Source organism: Equus quagga, chromosome 14 (genome assembly GCF_021613505.1).
Source record: "Equus quagga isolate Etosha38 chromosome 14, UCLA_HA_Equagga_1.0, whole genome shotgun sequence".
Lineage (NCBI taxonomy): Eukaryota > Metazoa > Chordata > Mammalia > Perissodactyla > Equidae > Equus > Equus quagga.
The window spans coordinates 90,766,574-90,778,953 of NC_060280.1; the positions used below are offsets into that span (position 1 = coordinate 90,766,574).

Below are 12,380 nucleotides of genomic sequence, written 5' to 3' on the forward strand. Positions count from 1 at the left end.
GGGCAAGGAGAGATGGGAGATGGGGAGACACCCACCTTGTCCTGGATGTCCATCAGCAGGGTGGTGTACTCCAAGGACGTGGGTTCCAGGCTGCTGAGGTTGCAGTTGATGATGCGGAAATTTAGCTGGTACTCTCTCTGGATAGATAAACTCTTGGGGGCATAGCCTGCAGCCACCGAGAGGAAGAATAGACAGGCAGAGACTCTCAACTTTCAGCACAGAAGCATGGTGGCCCAGGGGGCTCCTGCCTACTGTCAGAATCATCCAGAATCAAGCCCACAAGCTGGGGGCTGTGAGGGTTTCCAAATGGAAAGTCACCCCAAAGTGGGGGAGAACTGGAATTTTACAAGAATTCTCCTGAGCTGAGGTTTTCTGCTGGGCTGATGCAGTTCCAGCTTCCTGGAATGCTCTTCTACCCTCTTCTTTTCCTGGAAAGCTCCTATTCATGCCTCAGGAGCCCAGTGAAATGGAGCCCCATGAGAGTAGGGACTCATCTATCTTGTTTTTGCCATGTCCCAGCGTGCAGCAGTTTAGGGAACATAAAATCCTTTTCCAGGAAGCCCTCCTTGACTTGTCCCTCCTCCCAACTTCCATGGCACCCTGTTAATAACAGTGTTTATGCCCTTTTTTTGTCCATAAAAAATCTTTAGTTCACTTACACTGTGAATTTCAGGGGAAGAACCTGTATCTTCTAACTCTGTACCTGGCACATGGCTTGGAACAGAATGGTCATATATATGTGTTTGATGAATGAATGAATGTGAGCTACAATGGATTCCCAAATATGAGGGCCTAAGATACTCATCTCTCATTTGATCATTCCTTCACTCATTTATTGGGTACCATGATGAACCCACATATTATGAACAGAGGATATAGAACCTCACTAGACATAACCTAATGTCCCTAATGTGGTAGAGCTCAGAGTGTGAGGGGGGAGTTGGATAATTAAACAATTAATTGCAGTGGAGTGTGGTAAGTGTTGGTCTGGTGCCCATTTAGGAACTGGGGGACCACGTGCAGTGAGGTCTTTCACTCGCAGAACAATCAGAACTACTGACATTTGGGGCTGTATAAGTCCTAGGGGGTGTCCTGTGCATTGGAAGATAATAGCAATGTCCCTGGCATCTATACACTAGATGCCAGGAGCTCCCTCCCCCAGCTGTGACAATGAAAAATGTCTCCAGACATTTCCAACTATCTCCTGGGGGCAGAGTCACCCCTGGGTAAGAAACTGGCCTCGAGGAACATCACAGAGAAGACTCGCTGTCCCAAGAGACCCCATGGGTCAGAGATTTTGGTTTTGAATTAAAATTAATTACATTACTTGATCAAAGAATTTCATGCTGTTTGACTGACATGATAGCAGGGACCCTCCCCATGGGGGTTTGGGGAGGGTGTCCCCCAACCAGAACGTGGGCTGATTTGTTAAATAGAAAATAAAATAGAACAGGGACAAGTAGTGATCATATGAATCCAAGTCCACATGAACACTCACCATTGACGAAGAGGCTATCCCTGACCAGGGTGTAGAGGCCCATCTGGGTGACACCGTGGGTCAGCTGGTTCAACTCCCAGTACAGCTGCTTTCTGTCCAGCCCGAGGCCCACGGGGTCAGGGTGGTAGGTGCAGACAGCGTCCACGCTGGTGGCCTCCCCATCCTTCTCAGGCCTGGGGAGAGAGGGATGTGGAGACTATAGAGAGAGGTCCTGAAACCTTTGCGGGTGGGGGCCAGAAGGAGGGAGGAGCAAACGGGAGGACAGTGGGAATACTGAGAGAGGGGCAGTCACAAAAGAGGTCGTTACTGGCAAATGCTCAGGAAAAGGTCTTACTTGAGGGAGATGAGCCTGCAACTCGAGTAGAAGGGGCCCAGGCTGCTCTTCTTGAACAAGGATCCAAGCTGGGGAGGAAGGGGGAGGAGGGTGAGCAGGAGGGACAGGGGCTGGGGGAGGGGCTGGCTAGAATTTATCCTACCAGGAGCTGCTGGGGCCAGCATCTTACCAGGCTCTGCAGGACCCTCTCAGTAGAGTTGAACATGGCTGAGCCATTGCTCATGTCTGTTGAATACTGGAGGTTGGAGATGGTGAAGTTGACTGTGAGGGTCTTTAGGTTGTGTCCCAAAGCTGCAAGAAGAGAGGGAAAGCTATGGCTGTCAGTGACAGCTGGCCTGAGACCAGATCAGAGTCCTGGATTCATTACAATCTGCTGTCTTCACACCCAGTGGTACACCACCTACTCATGTGGTCATCCAAGTCAGAAACAGCATATGTGCTCAGCTCTTCCTCCCTCCCAGCAACACCAATTCCACTTGCAGAGTGGTCCTCACATATACTCCTGCTCTCCATGTCTGTCCCAGCTCAGGTCTTACCTTCTTTTACCTGGACCAAACTCCAGCAGGCTCACTGGATGCTTTGTCTAAAGGATGCTCTGTACACGGAACACTAGAAAAATCTTTCTGAAATGAAAATCTCACTAGGGCTGCCACTGCTCTAGTACCACCCATGGCTCCCTACGGCCTTCAGTATTAAGTTCAAGCTTCTTGACTTGGCACTCAAGGCCCTTCCCAAGCACATTCCTGCCGACCTTTCAGTCTCAGTTTATCCATCTACTCTGGGTTAAGATTTATGCTTCATGGAAACCACGTTGCTCTCAATCCTCTCCATACACCATGCTGTTTCTGGCCCCTGAGCCTTTGTTCATGGAATCCTCTCTGCCAGGAAAAGTCTTCATCCTCTATGCACCTGGATCCCTCCTACTCACTCTTGAAGACTCCATTCCAGTGAAACTTTCTCTAGCAAGCTCTTCCTCTTCAAATTATGCCAGGTGCCTCTCCTCAAAACGTCCCACATTGTGTTATAATAGTGTGCTAATTTCACAAGACCAGGGGCTCTCTGAGGGACGGCGTCAGACTTCATTGTTGGTATAATCTTTGTGATTAGCATGATTGCCTTAAAACCATAATTTCACACCTTGGCTTCCCAGATCCTGGTTTACAATTGGCAGGTGGAGGTGTGGGGCTGGAGAGCCTCTCTTGGGAAATAAAAGGGGCACCCCAGATACCTGTGGTGGCTTCTGGTTGCACAGGTAATGAGGAAGTGGGCAGGAACGTGGTGACCGGCTCAGGAGCTGTGGAAAAGGCTGTCATCAAGGAGGGATAGAGTGGGAGAAGCCCCCAGGCTCACCTGGGTTGTAGCAGTGGTCTCCCAGGACCACCATTCACAGGTGAACCATAAATGAGAGTGAGGGAAGGGGTGACAGTGTGAGTAGAGGGATGAGCAAGCCTGTGGGTGAGAAGAACCCAAGAAAGTGAGATGGGTGAACAAGAGAGAGACTGAACACAGAGGAAAGACAGATGGATGAGCAGAAAGATGGACAGACAGATGAGATACCTGGATGGATGGAGGAAGAATGGACAAATGAAGGGTCAGAGAGAAGCAAGAAGAATAAAGACAAGGAGAGCAGTTGGAGGGATGGGAAGAAAGAGGATGGAAGGACAGCAGGAAGGAAGGACAAAGAGGTGAGTGGGCAGAAGGATGGTTGGAAGGATGGATGGATAGAAGGATGAAAGGATGGATGGATGAAGGAAGGAAGGAAGGAGTCCAAGAGAAGGGATAACTGGGAGGATGGAAAAAGGGATAGGTTAAAAGATTATGAATGGACCCCTGAAAGAATGAATGGGAAAATTTGGTCAAACAAATGAAGGGCCACCAGAATTTTCAGCATGACAGAGATGGCTTTTGTGGTCCCTGTAGGAGATTTTGCTTTCAGGGGGCATGGACTACAAGGTCATTATCTGACCTCAACCCTTATCCCTATAGGGAACGCTTGTTCAAATTTATTTTTCTAACCTAGAGGGATGTAGAAAATTCAGAAAGCCAACACCATGGCTGCAGGTCCAAACAGAGGCCAAGGACTCAGCATTCTTCCTCCCACTGACACTCAGAAGAGAGGCCTAAGTTTTGTCAAGACCCATTGAGGCTGAAATGGGCACTGGTGGCAAAGATACATACTTGTAGGAGGCTCATCCGGACCACGTTCATTATAACCTGGAAACCAAAAAGTCACATGTTAAGGGGAGATGGCAAAACAATCTCAAATGTTCTATGCCTTTGTCCATGTGGGGTTCCTGCCTGGATGCCCTTCCCTCTGTACAACGTGCTCATCTACATGTCTTCTAAGATCAGACTCAAACATCATCTCCACTAATAAAGGCTTTCCTGATCTTTTGATTGGAAACTATTTTTCCCTACCCTCCTCTCCATCATGCCCCCAACAAGAGGCTCCCGTCATATTTATGTTCACACATTCATCCCCCAACATATCTATCCGTCCCACCATCTGCCCCTCCACCCTCCCTCCAGTCTATCCCTCCATCCAATAAGTATTTATTGAGAGCTTACAATGTGCCAGGTTCCGTTACATTTGGGGAAGACAGCACTGAACATAACAGTCTCTGCCTCACTGGAGCTACAGTAGGACTGTTGTGCGTGTAGCCAACCTCTGTCCCTGTGCCGGCACAAGGCCTGGGTTATGGTAGATGCTTGGTCAATGCTGAATGAGTGAACAAAATGAAGCATGTACATTGTGCGGTTTACGAGCAGAAAATCCTAAACTGGCCCTTGCAGTGGCCGAGGTGATGGGAACAGATGTGAACTCAGAACATCAAGACCCAGACTGGCCACAGACCTCCTGGGGGTGTGGTCAGGTCCCTTCTCTTCTCTGTACCTCCATCTCCCTCTTTGCTAAAATGGGTCATACAGGACCAGGATCGTTTCCTCCCAACTGATGGGGCTATGGAGATAAGGCAGTGTGAGTTGCCAAATGCCATTACCAGGTTGGACACAGAGAGGAGGGAAATTGAGTCATTCCAATCAACCTCCCCATGGCCAAACTCTGCATCTTAGAGCCCAAAATGAGAGTCACCATCGTAAATGCTGTCCCTTCCTGGATTCTAGGCTAATGTCCAGTAGGTCCAAAGCTTGGGCCCTTCAGATGTTCAGAGAGCCTGCCTCCCTCCTGGCCTCAGGGCCCCACCCAGGAGGGAAGCCCATCCCTGGTTGAGGCTGAGAAGAAAGCAGGGAGGGGAGAGAGATGTTGGGTTTGCTCTCCCCAGGGCCCCCTTCAAAGACTCTTCTATGAGTTAATGTGTCGAGTGGAGCACAGCGTTGGATGCTGACAACTGGGGCCCATGCCCTGGCTGTACCACTCTCAAGCTACACCCACTTGGGCAAATTACTTAACCTTCCTGAGCCTCAGTTTCTTCATCTGCAAAATGGGTTTAATCAAGGACCAGCCTTTCAGGGTGGCTGTGTGGGGTCAGTGTGGAGTCGAGATTCACACCTGAGTTTGTCCCAAGTTTTCCCCTAGAGAACTGACTGGTAAATGAAGAGCCTTCTAGGATTCAGGCGTGGCCCCAGTGAGGTAGGCTGAGAACCACTCACCATTGAGGTAGAGGCTGTCTTTATCCAGAGAATAGGGGCCCAGCCGGGTGATGCCACGGGTCTGCCGGCTCAGCTCATGGAACACTTGCTTGGCAGGCAGACCCAGGCCACTAGGGGGTTGCCGGTAGGTGCAGAGGATGTCCACTCCTGTCTTGGCACCATTCTTCACAGACCTGGAGAAGGAGAGGTTGACCTTTAGGGGAATGCAGCCCACTTGGCACCTCTCCTGCTGTGGTCACTACACATCTCACACTGTGTGTTCCAGCCTTGTTGAACCATTCACAGTTTCTCCATTGGGCCATACTCTCTCACCCCAGGATCTTTGCACATACAGTGACTTCTGTCTGGAAGTCTCTCCCCTTCTCTCCTTACCTGGGTAATTCCCCGCTCATCCTTCAGGTCTCAGCTTAGACACCTCCTCCTCCTCCTCTAAGAACCCTGCCAGCTGGTTCAGGGGCCTCTTCCGGTTCCCACAGTGCCCATGCTTCCCCCATCACAGCCCTGGTCACCCACTGTGTGAGCATATATTATTTGTCACTACTTCCTCCAGATGGTGATCTCCATGTGGTCAGGTAAAGGAACAGCATAGTTCACTGTTGTCATGTTGAAGCCCAAGCCTCCAGTACATTACTTCTCCATGTAAAAACTAAAGTCCTGATGAATGGATAAACCAACGATGATACATACACACAGTGGAATATTATTTGGCCATTAAAAGGAAGGAACTTCTGACACATGCTACAACGTGAATGAATCTTGAGGATATTATGCTCAGTGAAATAAGCCAGTAAAAAAATGACAAATACATATGATTTCACTTATATGAGGTACCCAGAGTGGTCAAGTCCATACGGACAGAAAGTAGAATGGTGGTGGCCAAGATCTGGGGATAGAGGGAACTGGAGAGTCGTTCTCTAAGGGATATAGTTTCAATTTTGCAAGTTCTAGAGATTGGTTGCACAGCAATGTGAACATAATACTACTGAAAAGGACACTTAAAATGATTCAGATGGTAATTTTTATGTTATGTATATTTTACCACAATTTAAAAAATCAATTTCCTTAGAACAAAGAATCCTAAAATTTCTATGGAACAACAAATGACCCCGAATAGCAAAAGCAATCCTGAGGAAAAAGAACAAAGCTGTAGGCATGACAATCTCTGACTTCAAAATATACTATAAAGCCATAGTAATCAAAACAGCATGGTACTGGTACAAAAACAGACACACAGATCAATGGAACAGAACTGAAAGCCAACAAATAAAACCACACATTTACAGACAGCTAATATTTGACAAAAGAGCCAAGAACATACAGTGGAGAAAGGAAAGTCTCTTCAATAAATGGTGCTGGGAAAACCGGACAGCCACATGCAAAAGAATGAAAGTAGACCATTATCTTATACCATGCACAAAAAGTAACACAAAATGGATTAAAGACTTGAAACCATAAAACTCCTAGAAGAAAATACAGGCAGTACATTCTTTGACATCAATCTTAGTAGCATCTTTTCAATACCATGTCTACTCAGACATAGGAAACAGAAGAAAATATAAACAAAAGGCATTACATCAGACTAAAGAGCTTCTGCAAGGCAAAGGAAACCAGTGACAAAACGAAAAGACAACCCAGTAGCTGGGAGAAAATATTTGCAAATCATACATCTGACAGGAGGTTAATCTCCAAAATATATAAAGAATGCATACAACTCAACAACAACAAAACAAACAACCAGATCACAAATTGGGCAGAGGATATGAACAGACATTTTTCCAAAGATATACAGATGGCCAACAGGCACATGAAAAGATTTTCAACATCACTAATTATTAGGGAGATGAAAATCAAAACTATGAGATAGCACCTTAAACCTGTTAGAATGGCTATAATTAGCAAGACAAAAAATAACAAATGTTGGACAGGATGTGGAGAAAAGGGAACCCTCATACACTGCTGGTGGGAGTGCAAACTGGTGCAGCCACTATGGCAAACAGTATGGAGATTTCTCAGAAAATTAAAAATAGAAATACCATATGACCCAGCCATCCCACTACTGGTTGTTTATCCAAAGAACTTGAAATCAACTATTCAAAGAGACTTACACATCCCTGTGTTCATTGCAGCACTATTCACAATAGCCAAGATGTGGAAGCAACCCAAGTGGATAAAGAAGATGTGGTATATATATACAATGGAATACTACTCAGCCACAAAAAGACAAAGTCATCCCATTTGAAACAACATGGATGGACATGGATGGACCTTGAGGGTATTATGTTAAGTGAAATAAGCCAGAGAAAGACAAACACCACATGATTTCACTCATATATAGAAGATAAGCAAACACATGGACAAAGAAAACAGATTAGTGACTACCAGAATGGGGCTGGGGGGTGAGCAAAAGGGGTAAGGGGGCACATATATAGGGTGACGGATAAAAATCAGACCTCTGGTGGTGAGCATGATGCAGTCTATACAGAAACTGGTAAATAATAATGTACACCTCAAATTTCACAATATTGTAAACCATTATGACCTCAATAAAATAGAAAAAAGGAAAGGATACAAAAAATCAATTTCCTCCAAGACTCTACGCGGTGTAGACCCTGCTGATATCTCAAATCCCCTCTCTTCCCCCTCTCTTTCTCCCTCTCTGCTCCAGCCACACTGGCATCCTTGCTGTTCATTGAACATGCCAAGCTCATTCCCATCTCAGGACTTTTGTACATGCTGTTTCCCTGCCTGGAACAGTTTTAATTGTTGAATCTTTGTTACCAATTGGGTCACAGTTCAGAAGTCACCTCCACAGAGACGCTATCCTGTCCCCTGGTTAAGCTGCTTTCCCATCACTCTATATCTATGCTCCACATCACCTTACCTCATTTGAAATCACCTTACACAGGTATTTATTCTCCTGCTTAGTATCTGTTTTCTCCACTAGATGAGGGAAGGGGTGGTACTCGTCTTGTCCCTGTGGGTCTCACCACCTGCCTCAGAGGAGCTGTACCATCGGCATCAGCGGAATGAGAATAGGAATGGAGAAGTGCTTCATAAATCCCGACAGAACGCAACCTGATCCAGAGATGGGAGAGTACCTGCCTAGTGGGTACAGAGTTTCTGCTTGGGGTGACCAAAAGTTCTGGAACTAGATGGGGTGATGGATGCACAATATTGTGCCTGTAACCGATGCCACTGAATTGCATACTTAAATATGGTTAAAATGGTTAATTTTATGTCTATATGTATTTTTTCACAATTTCAAAAATTAATAATGTAATAAAAAATGGATGCAGAAAAAGACCCTCCAAGAATAGCCTGTGGCAACTGGGGGTGGCCCCCATAGTCAGAAGTCCATGTCCTTTGGTGGTGGGTCATGGGGCGGGGGAGCATTCTCACCTTAGGGAAGTGACCTTGCAGCCTGCATAGCGGGGACCCAGGCTGCTCCTCTGGAACAATGGGCTGAGCTGGAGAGGAAGCGAGAGCCAGTGGTGGTCAGGGGTGGGCAACAGCCCCAAGGATGGGTCACGGAGAGCGGGAGGGGGAAGAGTCCTCTCACCAGGTGCTGCATGAGGGTGTCTGTGATGTTGAACTTGAGGGAGCCATGGCGACCCATGTCCGCTGAGTAGCGCAGGTTGTCGATGGTGAAGTTCACTGTGAATGGTTCCTCACTGACCTCTCCAGCTATGGTAAATGCAGAGAGAGGCTCGAGGGGAGGTCAGGGGGCCCTACGTCCACCCTAGATTGGGGCTTCAAAAGACTCACATCCTCCTCCACATAAGCCTGAGGGTCACTTGTTAATGGAGACACTCCAGTAGCAAGTAATGGCAGGGCTAATGATTTGGGGGGTTGAGATGGCCTTCCCTCCCAGATGCAGGAGTGGAGGGCTCTGTGAAAACACTCGTGGCTTGTACTTTCCCAGGAGGAAAAGCTCCAATTTGCCACAGTGATGCAGAACTGATGACCCCAGAGATTTTCAACCACATTCTCTCTGCTCTACCCGTCTACCTCTGTCTCTCGGTGCCTTGGTCTCTCTCTCTCTCTCTCTATGTGGATAGATAGATCTATATCTATATCTTCCAGGATTGTTGGCTTTTTAGACCTCTGCATAGAAGGTTGGCATATCTGGTCATCAGAAGAGGAGATCTATCTATTTATTATCTATCTATCTATCTATCTATCTATCTAATCACCTATCTATCACCTATCTATCTATCACCTATCTATCTATCACCTATCTATCTATCTATCTATCTATCTATCTATCTACCTATCAACCATAGCCTATCATCTATCTTTCCTGCCCTTATAACTAGGTATGCCAATCTTATGTGCATTTGGTTAGAAAAGCCAACAATCCTAGCAGCTATAACCAACCTCTCCACACCTCAATTTACTCATCTGTAAGATGAGATCATAATGATTCCTACTTCAAAGGTTGTTATGCGGTTTAAACAAGTTAATATTTGTAAAGCACTTAAGCACAGTGCTGGGCATGGAGTAAACACTGTGTAAGGGTTTATTACATAAAATAAATAAGCAAATGCTTTTTGATCACTTAGTATGTACAGAGCTTTTTACACAGATAAATATATGCTGGGTACTAGAATTACCCACATTAAACAAAGGAGGAAACCAAAGTACAGAAATGGTCGCCTGCCCGGGGTCACATCACTGGAGGGAGGGAGAGTCTGGTTGGACCCAGGTCCTCTGACCCCCGAGTCCTTGCTTGTGAACTCTCCTGCTACCTGCTATGCTCTTGCTCAGACTGATTCTGGCGCAGTGCTCAATAATTGGGGTGACCTGTGTAGAGCCCAGGGGAAGTAGAACAAATGATTGAGGCAAGACCAGAAGTCCTGTGGCCTGACTCTAGTAAAGATAAGCAATGCAGCAGCTAAATAGTCAAGACAAAACTCTGGGAGAAAAACTCCCCTCTCTTCCTCCCTTCTGTTCATCACTCCTTCCAAGCTTCCTTTTCCCCTTTCTTCCTTCCATCTTTCCTCCTACCCATTCATTTTTTCTTCTTCTTCCCTCTATCCCTTCCTTGCTTTCTTCCACCATCTATCTAACTATCCACCCATCCTTTCATCCAATCCTTTATCCATCCCATCAGCCATCCATCCATCCATCCATCCATTCATTCATCAATTCATCCATCCATCATTCCTTCCTAACTCACTCCTTTCCTTCTTTATTTCTTCCCCTTTATACCTCCCTCTATGCATCCTTCTGTCCATCTTTTCTTCCATCTATCCATCCATTTTTCTTTCCTCCCATCCTTATTTTGTCCTTCCATCTATTTATACATCTTTCCTCCCTTTCTCCTCTTTTTTTTCCTCCATTCATCTTTTCTTCCTTCCATCTGCTCATCCATCTTTTCTCCCTCTCTCCTTCCATTCATCTTTTCTTCCTTCTATCCGTCCATCTTGCTTTCCCTCCATGGACATTGACTTGGTCCTAAAATGCTCAGAAATTATTCCAAGGACTGGACAGTGGTAAACAAAGGAGTCAATGGAGCTGACTTTTAACTTATTTTTCTTCCTATAATTTGGGAAAAGACACCTGTTTTTGGACTACAGGAGCCCAGAACCCTGCTGTGGTTGGAAGGAGTGAGAGAGGCTGCTTTGATGTAAAAGGCCAGTGATTGACCCAGGGATAGTTTGAGGGGATTGAGAAAACACACCCCTAATGCAAGGGCAATTAATCCTTGAAAACCTACAAGGGTTTGCTGGGGATGCAAAGGGAGTTCCTGCATATAATAGGTGTGTACCTAAAATCAGTATATCTTTAGGAATAAATTAACTGATGGTGAAAAGCATCAAGAGTGGGATCACAAATTTGAGAGTGATAAGAACTCCAGGTTCTGCTATTTATTTGCTGTGTGACTTGAAAGCCTCTCTGAGTCTGGGTTTCCTCATCTGTGAAATGGAGCCAAGTGACATGGTTGCAGTCAGAATTAAAGGGTGGAGTGTATGTGTTCTGAAATGAATTGTGTACCCCCAAATGTCATATTTTGAAGAGCTAGTTACTAGTCCCTCAGTAGGTGACTGTATTTGGAGATATGGCCTTTAAAGAGGTAAGTAAGTTAAAATGAGGCTGCGGGATGGGCACTATTCCACTCTGACTGATGTCCTTATGAGGAGAGGAAACTAGGACACAGAGAGACACCAGGAATGTGTGTGCAGAGGGACAGTCACATGAAGAGGCAGCAAGAGGGCGGTCATCTGCAACCAAGGAGATGGCCTTGGGAGAAACCAACCCTGATGGTCCTTTGAACTTGGACACCAGCCTCTAGACTGTGAGAAAATATACTTCTGTTGTTTGAGCCACCCAGCATACGGTATTTTTTTACGACAGCCGTAGCAAACTAACACAGTATGTAACTTAGCATGGTGCCTGGAAGGTGGTCAGTTTCAACAAATGTTCACTGGAAATCCAACCACAACTGGTACAACACTGATGTGGAGAACCTCTCAGATCAACAAGCAGAGATAGGAATAAAAGGAGAAGAAAGGAGGACCAAGGGCAGGGCTGTAAGAGAATTAAAGTGAAAACCATGTGAGGGCAGAATGGGGCGGAGAACACGTCTGTGTCTAAGGTTTTCTCACCCTGGGCTAGGACTCTCCACCAGAACCCGGGAGAGAGAGAAGGGATGAATTAGGGGCTCTTTGGGAGTTTCCCTCACCAAAGGCATGGGGTGAAGGAGAACAACTGCTCCTCAACCCCAAATGGGGAAAGAGCCCAGGAGATAAGGCCAGAAATACTCACTGGTAGTAGTTGGGGCTACAGCTCCATAGGTGTAACCTGTAGAGAGATGGCGAGAGGAGCTGAGCAAGAGTTGGAGTGAACACAAAGGATTAAGGGAGAGGGAGGATTCAGGGACCTTTGTGGGAGAAGCAGAATGGAAGAGGCAGTGGAGGGACATTTAAGAGAGGCAAC

At 46.3% G+C, this 12,380-nt stretch overlaps 1 protein-coding gene across 1 annotated transcript in view; it reads right to left on the reverse strand.

The window, feature by feature from the left end:
- Positions 1-12,380, reverse strand: part of MUC16 (mucin 16, cell surface associated) — a 73,908-nt gene that overhangs the window by 8,133 nt on the left and 53,395 nt on the right. Inside the window, exons 49-58 of the mRNA XM_046638305.1 lie at positions 12,210-12,245; positions 9,001-9,125; positions 8,841-8,908; positions 5,442-5,614; positions 4,011-4,046; positions 3,061-3,126; positions 2,002-2,123; positions 1,833-1,900; positions 1,499-1,671; positions 36-166 (exon numbers count right to left, since the gene is read on the reverse strand). Coding sequence (XP_046494261.1) covers positions 36-166; positions 1,499-1,671; positions 1,833-1,900; positions 2,002-2,123; positions 3,061-3,126; positions 4,011-4,046; positions 5,442-5,614; positions 8,841-8,908; positions 9,001-9,125; positions 12,210-12,245 — 998 coding nt within the window. The remainder of the gene's footprint in view (positions 1-35; positions 167-1,498; positions 1,672-1,832; positions 1,901-2,001; positions 2,124-3,060; positions 3,127-4,010; positions 4,047-5,441; positions 5,615-8,840; positions 8,909-9,000; positions 9,126-12,209; positions 12,246-12,380) is intronic.